The sequence below is a fragment of the Sinohyriopsis cumingii genome, chromosome 17, assembly GCF_028554795.1.
Source record: "Sinohyriopsis cumingii isolate HCF-2022 chromosome 17, ASM2855479v2, whole genome shotgun sequence".
Taxonomy (NCBI): Eukaryota; Metazoa; Mollusca; class Bivalvia; order Unionida; family Unionidae; genus Sinohyriopsis; species Sinohyriopsis cumingii.
Genome location: NC_142977.1, coordinates 73,329,380 through 73,350,098, shown reverse-complemented (window position 1 = coordinate 73,350,098; position 20,719 = coordinate 73,329,380). Strand labels below are relative to the sequence as shown.

At 34.6% G+C, this 20,719-nt stretch overlaps 1 protein-coding gene across 1 annotated transcript in view; it reads right to left on the bottom strand.

The window, feature by feature from the left end:
* Positions 1–8,453: 8,453 nt before the first annotated feature.
* Positions 8,454–20,719, bottom strand: part of LOC149779234 (uncharacterized) — a 56,272-nt gene continuing 44,006 nt past the window's right edge. Inside the window, exons 14-19 of the mRNA XM_089939817.1 lie at positions 17,105–17,200; positions 16,255–16,450; positions 15,184–15,357; positions 13,302–13,393; positions 12,179–12,249; positions 8,454–10,818 (exon numbers count right to left, since the gene is read on the bottom strand). Of these exons, the coding sequence (XP_089795943.1) occupies positions 10,392–10,818; positions 12,179–12,249; positions 13,302–13,393; positions 15,184–15,357; positions 16,255–16,450; positions 17,105–17,200 (1,056 nt within the window). The 3' untranslated portion in view covers positions 8,454–10,391. The remainder of the gene's footprint in view (positions 10,819–12,178; positions 12,250–13,301; positions 13,394–15,183; positions 15,358–16,254; positions 16,451–17,104; positions 17,201–20,719) is intronic.

Genomic DNA, 20,719 nt, shown 5'->3' with positions numbered 1-20,719 from the left:
GTTACTGATGTCAAATTCTGCTTGTTTCCTTTTTCTCGCTCACTCCGCAGATTACGGCCTATTGTGTCCACTATGAGAGAGAGAGTGAGCGAGATAGACGAATCGAGAGAGAGAGAGAGAGAACAGAGATAATTTTTATGAAATTGTGTACCGCGTTTAATTAATTTCGAAACCAGGGATTGTTAATATTCTCGTTGTTTTATTCTGACCTCGCTAATAACTAATCAGTGGAACTTTATCACCGATTTAGGTAGCACAACATTAGTTTCCCAGTGTTGAAATAAAACCTGCTTTTGCAACATTGCGCCATGGGCGGATCACAATTTGGTATTGCAACAGTGCAGGTATATAAACTCGCAATGAATAATTAACTAGGTCACCGTCGTAAGGGAGTCAACAGACAACAGTTTAATATGTCTATGTCGGTGTCTTTTTTGTCTCATTTTTGTACTTTGACATTATATGCCAACTATATTTATGTAAATATATAGTGGACACGAAAAAGTAATTAGTGGAAGGGGTTGGTGTGAATGTTTGAGCCAAGAGATTTTATCACAAAGAGAAACAGTCTTTCGGAACTGAGAACATCCGTTACCGTATTATAATTTGTACCAGAATTTGAGAAAGTGATCAAGTGTGATAATTAAATGAACAAGAGATAATTTTTTCCAAAAGCAAACGTTCTTAATATATATATCTTAGTGGAAGATACACCAATCAACGATACAAAATCACTCACCAGTATACTCAAATGTGTGTACGTGGAAAGTGTAATCAATATATATCTATGACAGTTCGTATAATCGCAATAAAGTAAATATTTCCAAACTTCATGGGACAAGTAAAATATTCGTACCCTTAACAAAACTGCACTGCAGGTTGGTTTTGAGGGCTACTCCATGGAATGATATTCATGTCATTGGAACATCCGTGCTATTATAAATATAAATAAGTTGTCCGTTTGTCACGTGTACAGAGTATTTAATGAATATATACGAATGGGTTGGTAGGAAATGTGTGCCAGGTAGCGGGTCCGGATAACCAGCAGGGCTGGGGTTTGAACGGGTCCGGTCGTTCAACACCAATTTCGTCCAGTTACCCCCCCCCCCCCTTGAATTATTTTCAACCATTAAACATTAAGTTTCTTGTATTTTATTATGTTACCCACACTCAAAAAGACTGAGGTGAGACGCTTCCCGACTATATCAAATATTGTATTTTTTATAATATATATATATATATATATATATATATATATATATATATATATATATATATATATATATATATATATATATATAGAGAGAGAGAGAGAGAGAGAGAGAGAGAGAGATGTGTGTGTGTGATTAACAGGCATTTCCAATTTCTAACGCACAGTGTGAAGGTGATCTTATTCAGGGAGAGGAGTACAGCTTTGTTATTGTTCCGCTCGACTGTAGCGAACTCGTGTCACTTGGATTATGAATCAGTGATCTATCCCAAAAAATGAGCTTCTTTAGGTCCCTGCCCAATAATGCTTGACCCAATGTAGTAAAAACAAATAACATTAGGATGTTGAGACAACAATACTTAAAGGAGGCCAGAAACCAATGGAAATATTGAATAATAATAATAAAAGTACTATAGCAGAAAACCTTATTCTGAACTATCATCTGCGACCGTAATGCCAATATTTAAATATTGGCCTATCTTCTAGGAGCTAAATTTCAGTGACCTCGAATGCAAAATTTCCGCGCCTCTTCGGTTACTTTCGGGATGTGACGTCATAGTAGCGACTCCAGCAGCCCAAGTGGGAGTTGCCAGAGGAAAAGACAATACCGTTTTGTGTTGCTTACCGGTGTAATAGAACATTAAGAAAAGCCTGTTGACATAAAAAAAACTTTTCCGAAAGATAAAGGCATAATGAAAAAATGGGTACATTATTACAAACGAGTCGATTTCAAAGCAACACCATACAGCACTATGTGCTCGTTACATTTGTCAAAGCAATGTTACGAGAGGGATCATGAAAAAATAGCAGCTCAAAGATACGCAAACGCTAGGCCTAGACTAAAAGTTGACGCTGTTCCAGACATACCTTTGGACATTTTAAATCCTGGGAAAAGAGTTAAATGCGTGAGTTACGAAAATAGGCAGAAGGACGAGTAAGTGACCACAAAATGCAACAATCAATCCACATCTTTTATCTAAAAACAGCAGTGCTAAAAACAAATCTGATAGCCCAACACCCTGGGACCCTTCTGGTTTTAGTTCCAGCCCATCCTGTATTCAAAGTGAGGTGCCCTGTCTGGCTTGTCGAAACAAAAATTGTTTGCCTGAGGAAACTTTGATTGCGCTGGTGAAATGAGTAAATGTATTTTCAAGATGTTGACATACATGCCTTAACACGGCACAATCTAAATCAAATCACCACTGTCCTAGGTGAGATTTAGATTTCGATTTTCATCAAATGGAAACTTTGCTAAAAATAAGATTCTAAACCTGTCGTATTTCGAGAAAACACAATTTTCAGTAATCTTATAAAAAATAAATATTTAATTTTAAAAAATGCATGGTATACATGTAGTATACATAAACGGTAATCTGTAATAATTGGAACTGATATAAAACTATTCCTTGGGCAGTTTAAAAAGCAGTGAATTAAAAAAAGGTCAAAGTTTCACATTAACTGTCTGACAATAGAACGGGGGGGGGGGACTATTGACCCCCCTTGCCCCAATGTGCGACCGCCCATTTGACGTGCCTTTTCTCCCTGTGATCCGCCTTATTATTCCCACATGACAAGCCCCTTTTGCATATTCTGGTCAGTTCTGGCTAAATTGCAAAATAGCTAAAGTTTTGATTTAAGTACGCAAACGATAAAGCCGGTGTGACTAATGAACATAATCCTTATCCTTGCATTGATCTTGTGAAAACGACTGCCCTTCGGACAAACTTCAAAGAAACCATGTTCGACAGTGTGTGTATGCGTAAGCACCAGCAATTGATTACCAAATACACGATGCCTATTTTGTTGTTACTTACGATGCCATGGACTTAATTTTAACAGTTCAAATCTGCAATCACAAGTTAGCGTACTTGTGGCAACTGTTTTTCTCACGTTTTATGCCCCACCTTATTTCCTTAGGTTTATGTCTTAATGCATGTAACACTGTTTGCTGAATAAAATATTTATTCAGAATTAGTTCTTTAGGGCCACACATACTGCATGGTATATTTTGTTTTATTCCTTGTAATTTAATCATGATAATTAAACTTTTCATATACGGTAGAGGAATGTAAAGTGTTAATTGGCCGATATTCTTTGGCGGAAATGGAGATGCGATTATGTTTGCAGAGAAAATTTCAAAGTGATCTTTCATTTAAGCTAATTGGTGACAATTTTATTCTTTTAATTTTTTTAAAAATACTATAGTACTGTTGTAGTTGTTTAAAAAATCTGAAATTTATTTGAATAATGTTTAATCTTCACGTTCTATTTACTGAAGAAGAAAAAAAGACTGTTGTATGATATTAATTATTTCGTCCAGTGCCGGTTTAGACGTGTGTGCATGTGATTTGAATTTTTAACGTAGCTTTAACAATTTTTCAGTCATATCGCTACGATGTCTGCAGTGTGGCAGTTTAGACTCTGGATTGCACACGTTATATTTAAAAATGGTTTGGGGTTGGTTTGTTTTATTCTGACAAATGAAAACTGACAGACATAATGTAATAATCGTGACTTCGCTGCGCAAAATTGAGAGATATTACGAGATCGGGAGGTAGATGAGGAAATACCCCAAAAATCGGGAGGTTTTTCTCCCGGCTTGAGAGTTGACAGGTATGAAATGTCCGGGCTTGTGGAATTTCATTCATGACTTTAGTTTATTTAAGTCACTAGCCCGGGGCCTGTGCCTAACAAGTTTCTTTTAGCACTTATCAGTACAGTACATAAACTATTATATCAGATTGCAGATTCAACTTTTGAATGTGCAACCCAAATGTAGTCTCCTGTCTGCCTCGTTCGCCAATGTTTATGTTTGTATTCGATGACTGGCTAGTATGGCGTCACAGTACCACGTGATCTGTCGTCTTATCAAAACTCGGAAAAACTCGGCAATTTACGGAATCGTGGTATCTTTTGCGCAATATAATCACTACCCGCTTACGATATTTAATTTATAAACATTGTAGTCGAATTAAAATCTGTAGAGAATTACATACGTAAAAGGAAAATTTTGATTTCTAGTCTCCTTTAAATTGCATTCTGTGTTTAATAAAGCCAACGAGATGAGCATGCATGAACATGACTTCTATTTCACTACACATATAGATTGGCTGCATAATCAACATCTACGCAAAAATGTTTAATATAAAAGCAGCAACTTATCGAAAATCATTTCGGTCAACTTTAATGTCATTAATGAATAAAAACAAAATGCTTGCCACAACCTGCATTTGGATACCGCCATCAGACTATATTCAGAATACTGGATACAACGGTTATAAACTTAAAATTTTCTGTAGTATCATAATAACTAGATTTTTCTCTTAAGTCCAAACACTGCAACAGACTGATAAATATGAGAGGTGGCACGTTTAAGCACACTAAAAGCAGCTACTAAAATACAGGTCTTGAATATAGATATGACACCATTTCAATGACTGACATTTTAAACATCTAATGGCTAACTGTTCCATCAACAGATTTATGTGAAAGATGTTAAATAACTTTTGCTTTCAGATAATCCAGAAAAATATTAAGCTGGAGTTGCGCAATTTTACTGTACTTGCATTTAAATTGTATAAACATATTTCAACCCCCATTTAATTTTGCATATGGAAATGTTAAATTTCAAAACTGCATTATATTTCGTGCAAAGGTATTCATGTCACAATAAACTATGGGCAAAGAAATACCGGAAGAACGTACTTGTAGAATAAACATTGTAAACCGCAAATTAAGAAACAAAAACAAATAATTATGTATATAACTACTTCTGTGGTGACAACATTATTTTCTGATGGAAATATTTACGTTTGAATTGTTAAAACACTGTAACACTTTCACTGCATTTTGCAATGAGTGACAAAATATAAGAACTACTTCACTGCCATAAAATGGATTTGTTTCAAACAAATAAACAGGTATATATAAAAATATAAATCTGAACAAAAAATGAATCTAATCACAAAATAAATACCAAGCAATCACTCTGTAAAAGTACATATGTTTGCATTAGCTGTGATTTATTAATTTTTATTTTCTAAATTTTTGTGGTTTTGTGAAATGTTTATTTCTGTTTGTGATTTAATGTTCTGAGAAATATTTAATTTGATAAACATAGGGTCTAAACATTCCAGTATGTCACTTAGATAACATGTCAAAATCATATCCTATCGACTAAAGCTGTTACCCAAGATGAATTATAATGGGGCTTTTGAATTCTTTGTTTGTGACAACCAAAAACATAGTGAAGTCACATCTTTGGTATTTTTTAAGGATAACGTCTGTTGTTTTAAGGATAGAATTTCAATTTATTTCCAGTACTGAACTAGAGGGACATCAAGCGTACTAAAGCACCTTAACTTAATTACCCCATTTGGTTTTCTTTTTCTTCTTCCTCATCCTCTGAACTATCATCCTAATAGTTTTCCATGACATCAATCGAAATAAATATTCAAATATATTTCATATTAAATAAAATGTAAGAATTGAAAAAAAAGATAAATAGTCGTTGATGGTATCAACAAGCCATTTACTTTTTGCTATACATCCATAATCTAGAACCCTTATGGTAAAAACAAAGCTACCAAGGTCAGCATTATCAATAGCTAGCAATATCAGGTCAAATACAATTTTCCCGCTAAGTGACGTACAGAAGAGTCATTGACTATCTTGACATACCTAGTTAAGCTATCGTTCTTGAATTACTTTAATATATAACTATTCGTACTTGAAAACATTAACGTATCCTACCATCATTTTAATTTGTATCGTACCGACAGTTTTTCCTCTAGTATGTTTAGATGTCACCGCTTTCCAGTTCCAGGGGAATCTTGCTACCCGAATCGTGTCATCAGACAATCCATAGTATTATCGATACGCTCGTATATCATGAGGTAAGAAGAATGCCAACGAATCTAATTCATTAGCATCCAGATTAAAGATTGGTAAATAGTTGCAACATGCTTTCTCAGCAATGTCGATGCTAAAAGCTAAGAGTTGACTGCATTATATTTTTCCGAATGCTTTCGGAATACATCATAATTGCATTTTGGTGCCAGTGCATTTCGTATTCTTGCACATACTAAATTGATTGCTTCACTTATTCCAACTGAATTTCCACACCTATTTAGACAGTCTATCTTTTCTGCGACTCTGCGACAACATTACGCGTACACTGATCCCCCTTTTTCCACCTTTCTCCACCCATCAACAATCAATTTTCCTTAAACGGATTATTGTAGCAAGTTTATGCTAAAGTTCATTATTTCGCGCAACGTACCACAAGAACCAAAATAAACAATATATATTTATATCTCCTACATCTAAATTCCTATTGGCGACAAAATCGCTAAATATTCTAAAGCTCAGAATTTTCAGTGGAACCAATTTACGCAATAAATTTTCCTACTATAAAGTCACATGGAAATTATTCAGAAACAAAGACCGTAGAATTAATTGGCTACCTACTCAGTTTGATAAATATTCTCTAAACGCTCGTCCTTAGTAATCAAACAATTTGTAACTAAAATGTATCGATCCAAAATAATAATATAATATAATATAATATAATATAATATAATATAACATAACATAACATAACATAATATAATATAATATAATATAATATAATGTAATGTAATGTAATATAATATAATATAATATAATAAAATACTATTATTTGCAAGGCCGAACCAGAATATTAATATGCAGGGAAAAAGCAGATTGCAGCAATGCCCTTTCTTAATGTACATCAGTATTCATCCAAATAATTATGTTGCAAATTTTAAAGGCATTCACATACTAGTTTTCACACATTGAAATTATTTTTCGTTTCGTCCAGTTCTTGCTAATATTTCTTGTTTCTTCGACATTCTCTTCGTGTCTGTTGTATTCTTTGCATTTTAAATAGGTATATTGTTACATATGTGCACCGATAAGACTGAAAAATCTTCGCTGTATAGAAAAGATACTTGTTTGAAGGGGTTACACTTAATTTGATACAAAATTGAGTAACAACTAAATGTAAGAGAAATGTTAATACGGCATGCAAAATTACCTGCCCAAAAATCTTTTCAAAACTATATTATGTAAGTAAGGTTAAGATCTTTGGAGGGTGCCTTACATTTTTACAGTATCACCTTTCTTGGACTTAATCCATTAAGCACGTAGCTCACATTGAGCGATCTAGCGACATACATGGTTGCTTTAATCAATTTTTGAGTCGAAAAAATGTTGTTTTATTTTATAATTTTTAAAGTCATATTTTATGATTGATAAAATATTCGACGTAAAATCATATAACAGGGCAGCAAGCTGACGTTGAAGTTATGACAGTTCTCCGAAGCGAATTCTTAATTCTCCGTACGATTGTGTTAGAAGACACCTGACCTATTGGACAGCATTTGTTTAAAACCTGGGTCACCATATATGTTGTCATATTCTACGAGTATAGGTATATAATTGGGTCATTATCTAATTGTATGTGTCCAAACTTGATAGTCACTGGTTTTTAATCGCTATATTTGTAATTTAATTAAACTTTGATTTCAAACTTAACCAATGTACACATGCCTTAAATGTCTGTATTAGGTTTGTCTGTTACATAGATTTGTTCAGTGCCGTTATCTGCAAACAAAGTATCCATAAACATGAATAGTTTAAGGAATTAATAACTACTATATCATGTGACTGGGTACCTTTCTAAGAACTGGGGTTCATTAACTCTTTACAATCTGTGGCAAGGACGGATTGGTGGTACCGGTTGATAATATCAGTAGCAGATTTTGCTCTTGGTATTTTCGCTGCTATCAACGCTATCCCTCTGAGCCATTTATAATAATGACAAATATTCCTTTGTCTTCATATTTTCCTCATCTAATATTAAAGCGACATGTGTTGATTTATCATTAATATACATTGTATGTTTGTTAAAATAGTCTTGCTCATTGATTCATGTTCCTTTTTAAAGAAATGCACGAGGTAAAAATCAGAGGTATTCAATTTTACGTCTGCATAATATACATCCATGAATTCATTTATCCATTTATCTATCCATCCATCCTTCCATCCATTTTCATTTATGAATATACAGAAAGCAAGAAACAATACATATTTTCACACAGAAAATAGGGATTTACTTGTATGAAGCACAGTTGAAACATATGTTCCTGCCTAGAATTTAAAGTGTATATTGTTGGAGCGAAAACGAAAGGTAGAAAGAAAACTAAAAACTGGTGAGAAATTAATTTTGGATACCATTTAATACAAGATGACATTTATATATTCATGTATGCGTTGTCATATATTATTATAGAAATAGTAACATTTCCACATTTTCTTAATGACATCCATCTTCTCGTAAAGTCATTTCATACAAACGTTTTTAAAGCGAGATTCTTTTCTGCAGATCATTCATATATAATAGACCTTTTACAAGAGAAATGGTCCTCTGCTCCGATCAAACCTTTAACTTGTATATTATATATTTATTATTAGACAAAAATCAATTCATGCCATTATATATTATTTGTTATTATCTACACCAAAATGCACATTATTTTCGTTTGAGAGACCAAACCCGCGTACATGTGTACATTTGCAATGTATCATTAATACAATTATGTTAACATATAATTACTCATACTTATATTCAAATAGCAAGTTTAAATTTACTTTTTAAAAATTCCTTACAAGAATCTAATAAAAAATATGTTATACATACGCATATTGCCATAGCAGGTGTGAATTAGTTTGTTCGCTATATCTGTATTAATCCTGCCTTTCCTAAATATATTCTTATAAAATAAAGATTAATGTTAAAGATCCTTATCTAAATTATACATGCTGCATATTTTGCATCACCTCCTTATTAATGGACATTATGTAAGAAATATAGTTCTTTCCTTGAAAGCATAAACAAAACTCGATTTTCCTTTATTTTCGTACGAACAAATTAAGATTTGAAAGAGAAGTATTAATCTAAAAGATGACAGGTTACCTGCAATAAGTCATGCCATTTCGCATTGTCGATTTTCAGGCTTTTTAACCAAATCATCTTTCTTTCGTCAGCAAGTAAAACAATATTTAACACCTATAATCCTCCTTAATCAGAAATCTTGGTCACTAATATCTCTCTGCATTCCATGTATGGTCTCAATCGAAATAAACGTATAACGAAGGGAGATAGTTTCATTAAAACAAATTGAAATTGTTGGAGACTATGCTATCATATGGGTTACTTTAGGCAGTGTCATTATTTAGGCAACAGTAATTATAGCGAAAGATGTACGATGCCGCACTCACCTTTGTCTTAAACTAGTTTTCATTGCCGTAATTTTACTGTGGTAGTTCATTCGCATCATTGCTGTGATATCTGTTTAGAATGTTCTTATTTATAAAGTGAACTCATGCATATCGCTATTTAATTGACAACCTACCAGTATTCTCTCCTTATTGCCAGTTTTACTTTTAAACCAAACAATTTGTGTCTTTTCAGTAGCAGTACTTAAAGTGGAGAAAATTAACACGTAAGATGAAAATTCTAACGCACATGCTACATATTCATCTGTCCCATCCAAAGCGAGGTAAGTGTCGCTGGCATATTGACATGTGATATATTTTCAGTTGTTTGATCTAATGTATTTAGCAGAATCGGTATGTATAACGATTTTAGCTAAAATCTCTACTCACATAATAAATGCATCGAACTCATTTGTATAAATTTGAATGTTTTCTCTACGGCAATCCTCTTTGTTTATTGTTACTATTTCAGACAGCATTGTTTTTTTGAAGTAAACAAATTTATCTTACAAATCTTGCAAACGCTTATCAAACTTCTGATCAATATCTTCAATCTTATTTTGTTACGCGCTGAAATGTGCATTCTGCATGCTTAGGTGATCAGCAGTTTCATAATATCCGTCAATCTCGTTGATAATCAACACGTGGGGCTCCTTGAGTTTAGAACGCATTGATGAATGAACAATATGGACAAACATTTTGAGATATTTGTGCTGATGAATAGAATCCAGACATCATGTTAATGAGAGTAATGTTGACTGCTTGGCAGTCACGAAGTAATACTTATATGAAGATGGACAGGTTTCGCCACAGAAGCATTATTTTGTACAGAAAGGACAACTACAAACTTAGAAGAGCATGGTTTTCAGTACCAAATTGATCAGACATCAGCGTTCTTGTTAGTCCTTTTCATCTTTCCCCTTTTCGCATTATCATAAGAGCCAGCTGCATTTGGAGTTGTTTGGGTATCTGAGATCATTATTACTTCCTTTTGCTCATAGCTCGCCTTCTCCTTATTTCTTGCGCGGATTTTATTCCTGATGTTCATATCGTCTACGGAAGGCATTCCACCCCTTTCAACATTCTCTATTGTCAAGGCTTCTCTGCCCGCCATAAAATCCCTGTCACTACTAGGATTTTTTATCTCTCTTGTTGATTTATGGCCTCTATATGGTGGCAAAGCTTCTTGTCTCAGTGGTTGTCCTCTGGATAACTCCGTACCCCTTAGGCTTATGGATGGGCGTAGATTGCGTAAAAATTGTGATGGATCGAACGGCAACATCTCGTGAAGTGGACTGCTGCGCGGACTGAAAAAGGCGAGAAACGGTATAATACAATTGCCGTGATATATTATGTGGCAGATAAAGCAGTGGGATATTTGAGTTTTATGTCTACCATATCCTTGCCTAACTATAGCATAACGTTTGAATTAGACATTATGTTGGATGGCTTTTGGTGTATATACTATGATTCGTACGTTCTTTAATGGTATGTGTGTATCCTCTCCATGTATTTGTACTTCTGATTGTTTGTGAAAAAAGACATAACTCATTAAAACATTACTGGATAATTTTATCGATGCCTGATAATCAAAAATACGTGTTGCCTCACATGTTAATGTTTTCCAAGTGCTGCTTCAAGGAAACGTATGAACTTATTACTCGCGAACAGTGCGGTTTCTTTTGGGCATCTTAGTTATGTTTTGATTGAACAGCAAATTAAAGCACTTAAGGGACTGTGATACCGCATAACTATTATCATAAGAGATGTAATTATGATAAAATGTGAAGAAGGCCGTCTGGAAGCATTAATGAATATGAAACAAAGATCCTAAAGTAGCTCAGTAAGAAAGAAACGTCAAAAGACTTGTACAGGAGAGTGCTCTTGAATTTCGCCCGGAAATGAAACGCATCTGTGTTATTTGTTTTGAAGATGGAAGTATCATCTACTTTGAGGTATTATCTCAACATGCCTAAAAATGACAACTATATCCTTGCCTTTGATACATTTGGATGGCTATTGATCTGACCCAGAAACAGGAACTACTAAAAGAGTAAAAATATCAGCTTATAGCTTATAAAGAAAGAAACCATGTTGTCACATTCACTTTCAACAGGCGATTTATGCACTGATATTTTAATCTACAGAGATAATCATCCATATAGTATTCAAAATATCTTTACGTTCTAATATAGTCAATAATGAATGGGGAAATGTTTCTTTTTCTACGACTACGAATTAAAACATTAACTTTATACTGACGACTTGAAGTAACCAAAATATTTAGGTGCAGAAGATATATATATATATATATATATATATATATATATATATATATATATATATATATTGCTGAGCCAAGTGTTTAAAGTAGGTCATTTGATAGTCAGTTAAGTTAGTCGGACAAAATATGAATGGAAAGCTACAAATGAATAAGTGTCTTCAACTCTTCCACGTGTGACTAACATTTAGATGTTCAATGACTTTTATTCGGACTTTCAAAAGCTTCACATATGAATTGTTCTACAAGTTTGTTTTTAAACAATCAACTGTCATAACGACAAAATATAAAAATATCACTTAATGCTGAATTCGTTAGCTGTAGAAAAATATAACACTTTCCAGACATTGTTAGTAGGCGAAATTGAACTCAATGATTAAAGAAACCTTAATCTTATGACTCCAGAGAGAAGAGCTTCGTTGCCGTACATCCGTTCTTTCCCATTTTTCCAGCGAACCTACAAGTGTTATAATGATGTACACATTAGAGCACACTAATGAACTTTAACATAAACAAGCTATAAATGCAAGGACAAATATTGAACTTTGAGTATAATGGGATAAAAGAGTTGGAATTATATGTTCTCCTCGCGTATGTTTTAGCAAGAAAATATACCTTTCGTTTGTGAGTTCATTTCCGTAAATACTATTACTATTCAGAAGCCAGAATTAATGCCACATAAAGTTTATTAATCTACCAAGACAAATGATCTATTTTGAGATGGCAATGATTTTCTTCCTTCTTTCCTGTACTGAGTAAATATTAACAGCGATGATAACATAAACAACAATGTAAAACGAAATGTTTTAAATAACCACTGTTATCATACGCAGGTATCTGCAACAGTACTTAACACTGTCAGACTATATTAAAAGCATTTTTTAAAACCCTAGGTACTGATATGTGAAAGGACACACGTAAATATTATTTGTTCAGAACTTGCGGTGGAAAATATTGTTGAAGAATAATAGAACAGATCACATTATTCTAAAAGTACTTATCAATACCATAAACACTAACTGGCAGTCAGCTAATGACACTGATCTAAATGGGATGCATTAGACCGTAGCCTCATTATAAGTCTTTGTCAAGTGTCGCAATACCATAAACACTAACTGGCAGTCAGTTACTGTCACTGATCGAAATGGGGTTTTAGATCATATCTCATTATACAGTCTTTGTCAAGTTTTGCAATACTCATTTTCAGTATATATTGTTTTTCCACACATTTTCTACTGCGCTATATTTATCGGAAAATCAAATGACCTGTTAAAAATGTCTTGATATTAACTGATTGAAGTACATTAGTATTTTATTATAACTATTGTAAAACTTAATACAAGAAGTTCATGGTTCGGATCACATTTCATTGTTTCATTGTTTCATTATTTCAAAACTTAGATACGAAAAGGAAGATCTGAATCACATAATTGCAAGTTTACGATGAGTGAAGTATTTCCATATCACGTGTATACGTTTATAAGATGAATGACAGAAACAAAGTGTTACCCTGACAGCATTTTCACCGCCCATGTTTGTATTATACACTATGCCTAAGGTTCCTTCTTCGATTCCATCATCACAGGATTTTGGAGTACTCACTTGCAAAAAATTAGATAGTCAAATCAAGTAATATATATATATATATATATATATATATATATATATATATATATATATATATATATATATATATAGATATAGATGCATAGAGAGAAAGACAGAACGACACGCGCAGACAGTGATTACCTTAATAAAGTGTTACATAGTACCATACCAATAAGAATAAATTCCCTTGGCAAACGAAATCCTATGGTTGCCAATCGAGCCTGGTCTGGTTAGGATTGAAACGTGCGCCATTATGATTGCAACTGCAGCACGTTGAACACTACAACCATGTATTCACAGAGAGAGAGAGAGAGAGAGAGAGAGAATATGCAGACTGAGAGAGAGAGAGAGTACAAAATTACATTAATAAACGCGTAGAAGACATATTTCTGTAAGTTTTCTTGATACCACATTAATGAATTATATCGATACAACTCTTATCCCTTGTAATCGTTATTAACACTCGGATAGTAATCAAAAATGTTAACATATATTTCTTAATTACCTTCCGTTCAGGTCTAAATGTGAGACCATATCATGAATACATACTTCTTCCAAAACACACAATATATGTTTATTTTATTTTCATAGCAGTCTGAAGAAATCATAATTATAGCAATAGAACCATGCATAAATACGTTCGAAATCCGATGCTGAGGCATCTAGTTTTGCCCTCATTCATATATCCCGTCCACATATGCTTCAAACGCATTTTAATGTAAGAAGAAAAAATGCCCTTTACAAACTTTGTTACCATGTACACGGTGCTGAAAAAATGAGTTCTTGCACAGATTGATGGTAGTTATGTGAATCTTATCCTTAATTAGCGATCTTTGAGAAAGCAATGAGTAAAACAAAGTCCTGATTTGTTTCTTCAAGATCGTGAATAAATTCTGCTCAAAATGCGCTTGTCAAAGAGTGTTTGGAAAATAGGTAAACTTGCAGAACTTAGTACTACGAATCATGTTATATACATAGTCGATGAGCAGATTCCCGTTCCTGGCAAACGAAACCACTTGATGATTTCCTCTATATATATTACAGGAGTGTATGTTGGATGGAACCTTTCTTATTGCTGGTAATATTTGGTCTTGCTGACGCAATGTCTAGTGGCAGAAGTTCCATTATATTATGGGTACATAGACAGATTGTATCCGTTCCAAAGGTGATGCTTACATATGGAATCTAGAAATGCCAACTATGCATGTGCAAGCAGGCTGTTTGAGCAGTATTAGAAGATTTTGTTGGGGTTTGTGTCTTCACCAAATTGCATCGTATTTGAACAATTGTAAGATAATACAATTTCGAAACTAAATAGTGGGGACATGTAGTTGCATGCAGTTTGTACAGGATAGTAGTCATAATCAAATTCTGAGGAGCCAGCATTTCCTAGTAATTCACCTCTTCCAATTAACAGATGATGCTTTATTTAGATTGGTTTCGTCTACTGAAGCACAACAGCAATGTAGTTTACATATTTCTGGGTCGATTGGGGTAAACTGCATGTCCAAAGTATATTCTTCAGTAACGGACAATGATGATAAAATGGTTGGATTCGAGACAACGATCTATCCATTAGATTGGGTATACGGTACACAAACCTCTATGGTTGTGGTTCCAGCCGGCATGTAATGCCTCTACCAATTGCTCGAGGGCATATCGGGCCTATTATATCTCCCTGAAAGTATGTACAAATGAATCCGAACAGTGGTGCATGAGTGGTTGAATATATTAATAACATCGATGTTAATTTTGTAGATAAATATCTCAGACAAACTATTACCTCTCATAACTTCACAACCAATTTTCATAATCAGTGGATTTTCCATTACTCTCGGTATTTCGTGCTCCTGTATTTTTACGTCATATGCATTTTCTGCGCCATATCGGTAGCGGAATCTCCATCGGCCATATTTCTTTGGTTTGTCCCATTCAACAATTATCCAGCCAGAGAAAGCTGATATGTGAGAAAAAAAATTACACATAAGATTCATAGAATCATAAACCGTTCTTCCGGGTTTAATGTTTGCTTCATTCGTTATATTTACCACAGCATAAATGTATTAAGTATTCCAAGTTAAGTAAGATAAAAGTACTCAGTATATGACTTCAAGGTTTCATACTCCTAACTCTAGAGCAGTCTATATTCCAACCTGTTGTAGAGGTCTTATGTTAGTGCTATGAACTTTATTGACAATAACTGGACAAAAATGAGCATTTAGATGATGTAATCCTTTATTGGTAATGCATTTTGAATCCCATTAAAATGTCAATTTATCACATTTGTTGACGCGAATGTCAATATACAGCTTAATATCAGGAATAATGTAGAACAAAGCATATAAGTATATGCTCTGTTTAAGTTTAGTTAGTTATGGGTACATCACAATCCGGATTCGAAGCTAAAATTAACTATATCCAACCGTAATAAATCATTTTCCGTGTAGCAACCATTGCTTTTGCTATAGGCCGGCATTACGTTTGACATTAATGAGTTTAATGACTTTACGCATAATGATCAACATTATATTTAGTGTAAACTATTCGAATGATATTTGCAGGTCCCAGTTCCTGTCGGAAAGAATACATTATTCAAACTGAATGTCTCTGTTACTCTAGATATACATTTTATAATCAAGCCATGCAAAATGTTGCACCAATATTTAATACAACGCAGTGCAAACTAAATTTTAAGAATTATTCAGGTCTCGACATCAGCTATCTATATAATAGGATTGTAACAACCTCTGGTGACAATGAAGGTTTAAAGTTTTATATCATTGTTTGGTACGTACAGGAAAGCAAATCTGTTAATATGAAAATGCATATTTTGGCAATTAGAAGCCTTTCTTACCTTGACCTTTTGAATAAGCAGTTATCGTCCCAGGACCGGCATTGTCCTCATCATTTCGGTTCCAATCCGGCCCTCTTCGAACACGGGACCCCAATGGAGGAAGCTGGTAAGAACCATGTACCTCTCCCTCGTCTGATGTCGTTCCTTCATCCTTTTGATATTCTAATTGTTCTTTAACCTCAGTGGTAACGAACTCCTGTTAACAATATTATTTGATTTATGGTATATTTACTTTTCCAAGAATACCTTTTCGTCGCAAGTATGGCGCCTTATATTTTCATGGAATCAATATATTTCATTATTATTCAAATATACTTTTTCTAATTTTCGTAAGGTATATTAGTCAATTCGAATAAATGATTACTCAGATAAATGTTCGAAGATATGATAGCACATTTGATAATCAGCTTTTGTAATAGATTGAACATGAATAATCTAACTTAAGTCACTTCCTTCGTATATTTGTTTACTGTCAATAATTTCAATGACCGCCTGCAGGCTTTCGTAGTTACTAAATGGATTTCACATGCATCTCAGCTAAATAACAGGATTCCTAAGTTTCTGACTGCCTCCTAGAACTGCGGCGACATCGATATTTCCACTCATATATTTCAAATATCTAATTATAAGATAAAAGATAACAATTTTAGCTGAAGTTTTACCGTGTAGAGAACGCTGAAGACCATGCAATTATTCAGAAGGTAGAACGTTCAATGACCATTTATTATTGAAAATCTTTGGAATTTTGTGTCTTATTAAGTGCTAACATGACAAGTAATTATTTTAATGTCAGGAAGTTTTGTGTTGTTAAATTGAAATCACAATTAAAATAATGATAATCCCAACTTACTATATCTTCCTTGGGCAAACCGCTCGATATCCTAAGTACATTGTCCAATAAATCTTGTGACAAGCTGGCAATACCAAAGTATTTTGAAGCAAGTTCCTACAAGAAAAAGAATGAGAGAACGGCTTGACCTAATAAATCATTGTTACACACATTTCTCTTTTTAGTTAAATTTAAATAATACTAATATTAATGAGGACTTTGTATAGCGCCTAATCTTTAGAAGCTCTAAGCGCTTTACAACATTAGACAACACCTATAAGATAAAAAACATATATAATGATAAGATTACAGAAACAAACACCATGAAATTAGAAAACATAAAATTAATGCTGAGAATATTTCAGGTAGGAAACATTATTAGGTCTTTAAGTTTGTTCTTGCAGTCGAAATAAGTGAGTTTTGAGAGCATTCTTGAATGGGATCACTGTGTCTTTGTGTCTAAGTTCTGTGGGCAATTCATTTCACATTGCTGGGCCCTGGTATACAAAAGAACGCTGTCGATATGACTGTTTTCATAGTGAGAATAATGAGTATACGATTGTCAGAAGAGGAGCGTAAGTATCTTGCTGATATATACACATGGGTGAGGTCGGATAGGTATGTTGGACTAGAGTCAGACAGTGAAACGTAGCACAGAGAACAAATATTTTGTCTGATTTTGGATCGAATGGATAGCCAGTGTAGGGTACAGAGCAGCGGGCATGTGTGCTCTGATCGTGGTCCTCTAAGTATGATCCGAGCAGCTGTGTTTTGAACGTTTTGAAGTTTCTGGAGTAGATATTGAGATGAACCAGACATAACTGAGTTACAACAGTCCAGTCTTGAAATTACTAATGAACACACAAGTGTTTTAGTAGCATCAACTGAGAGATATTTGAAAATGGAGCTGATGCGTTTCAGCTCAAGATCTGCAGCCTTGCATATGTTCATGATATGTTGGTGCAATGTGAGAGTACTGTCCAGAGTAACACCTAGGTTTGGTACTGATTGTACGAATTTAATGTTGGTGTTGCTGATATTTATTGTTTGAGGTAAAGGATGTGAATGAGAAAGTCTTTGTGTTGTGATGAGAATGGCCCCAGTCTTATGATCATTCATCTGCAGCTTGCTACATGTCATCCATGTTTTCACATCAGAAATGCACCTCTCTCCACCTTGGATGGTAGCATCAACGTCAGTTGGGTGGCTAGATTTGTATATTTGGGTGTCATCAGCGTACAATTGGTGAGGCACTGGATGATGATCGATGACACTTGAGAGCGGGCGGGTGTAAAGAATGAAGAGAACAGGTCCAAGAACAGACCCATGTGGAATACCACAACATAGATCAACTAGGCTGGAGTGTATTCCATTTGCAGACACAATTTGTGTCCTGTTGACAAAGTAGGACTTGAACAACAGTAAGGCTGTATCATGAATGCCAAATACATGCTGGTGACGGTGAAATAATATATCATGGTCTATTGTGTCAAATGCTGCAGACAAATCAAGTAGGCTGAGGATTGTAATCTTTCCGCTATCCAAAGCAGAGAGAATGTCATTAACTACTTTTAGAAGAGTAGTTTCAGTACTGTGGCAAGGACGATATGCAGATTGTACATTGCTAAAAAGACTGTTTGAATTCAGATGAGACACAAACTGGAATAGAACAACCTTTTCTAAGATTTTTGATATGAATGGGAGATTGGGATCTGGGCGATAGTTCTCTAAATCGTTATAGTCTAGTGTTTTTTTTAGCAGAGGCACTTTTGCAAAATGATGGGAATTCCCTGATGAGAGTTAGGTATTTATAACATCATTTTAGTTAAGGCAATACTGGATCTAAGTACTCAAGCAGCAGTGATGTTGGAATTGGATCAAGTTCATATGTCTTTGGTGCACTCATCATCAGGATTGTACGTAAGAAATCCATAGAGACAGGTTTAAATGCTGCTAATGGTTGCTGATCAAATTCTGTATCCCAACTGTATGGTGACGACGAGTCAATTGAAATAGTGGTTTCAAGCTTATCTCTAATGGTTTGTACAGAGAATATTTGCAAACATGTCCGGAAGGTCGACTGGAGAGAAGGTAGTTGGAAGTGATGTATATTTGTGCCTTGACATTAGCTTGTTAGTAATCTCGAAGAGCTTTTTGCAGCTGGAACTTTCCATGATCTTGGTAGTGTAGTGGGCTGATTTCGCTGCATGGACTATATTTGTGACATTCTTCTTAGCGGCTTCATAGATTCGCTTATGAATAGTGAGTCTGGTGGAAAGCCACAGCTCTCAGCTTTACGGCGGTTTCTTTTAGCAGTGCGAAGCTGGTCCCTAACGTTGCTAGACCATGGAGAACACTTTTGAATTGATACTCTGCACTTGGTAGCTGGGGCATGTTTGTCGAGCAATGAACGCAGGCAGTTATCGAGTTGTTCTGCGGTAGGAGGTAAGCAAGTTGTTAGGTTTGCTTGGATGTCATGCATTAGTTTGGTTCTATTTATCATACGGAAATTTCTCTTAGTAGCAGATAAAGGTGGACGGTTAGGGACTGATAGGTCAAGATGGCATATAATGCAGAGGTCATTTGATGCAAGTTCATGGGATACCAGGGAGGACCGTAGAATATTATCATCCGGTCTAAGAAGAATCCAGTCTAAAATGTGACCATGTTTATGGGTGGGTTGGTTAATTGACTGTTTGAGGTTGAAAACATTAATGGAATCTAGAAGTTTTTATGCGTTTGGGTTTCCGGGACATTTAAAGTGAAAGTTGAAATCTCCAAGAATAATCAGGTTGCCACCTATCGAATTTATATGCTCCAGGAGATTCGGAAACTGCTCCGAAAAGAGAGATTCAGTCAGTTTGTTTTTTCTACTAGGAGGAGGGTGGTATAGGCGGAGAAAATGGACTGACCTTTGCTCCAATATGAGTGTGGTTTGGACTAGTTCAAACGATGTGTGATCGAAATTGAATGTTGTGGTGTGGTTAAGATGTTTAATCATGGAGTTCTCTGTGATGACAGCAATTCCACCTCCACGAGAGTTACGGGGGCATGACTTGATGGAGTAACCAGTGGGTGTTAGATCCGCACACCTGGGCTCATCGCCTGATGTTTTAGCCATGTTTATGTCAGGAAAAAGACGTCAATATTCTGGTCGTCGATAAAATTAACTATTTCTGTGCGTTTTGCCGTTGGTCCTACTGATAGTGCATTGAATAATGCAATACGCAGAAGTATCTCTTGGAGAGCTGACACAAACAAATGTTTAGTTTCAATAATATGTTTGGCTGAGTTTCCAAATATTATTCATATCATGACCAAACTTTCGATCTTTGACCAGTCTCATAATATTCTTTGAAGTCTTCTCAGGGTGGATCAGCAAACCATTTCAAAATATTAATCTTCTTTTGCTACAGATTAGGAAACGTTATAAAATACACGTTCGGTTTGTCAGCGTGAATGTATTTGTCATATTATGATGCATGTACAAGCTGTTGTATTGATGTGATTGATACGTTTTAGTTTTGGTCACCATATACTGAAGTTCTATTTAAAAGTTGAAAAATGCATACTTGATAAAAAATATATTAAGTTCTCATATTTGTTTAATCATGCATATATTTCAAGTACTACAAT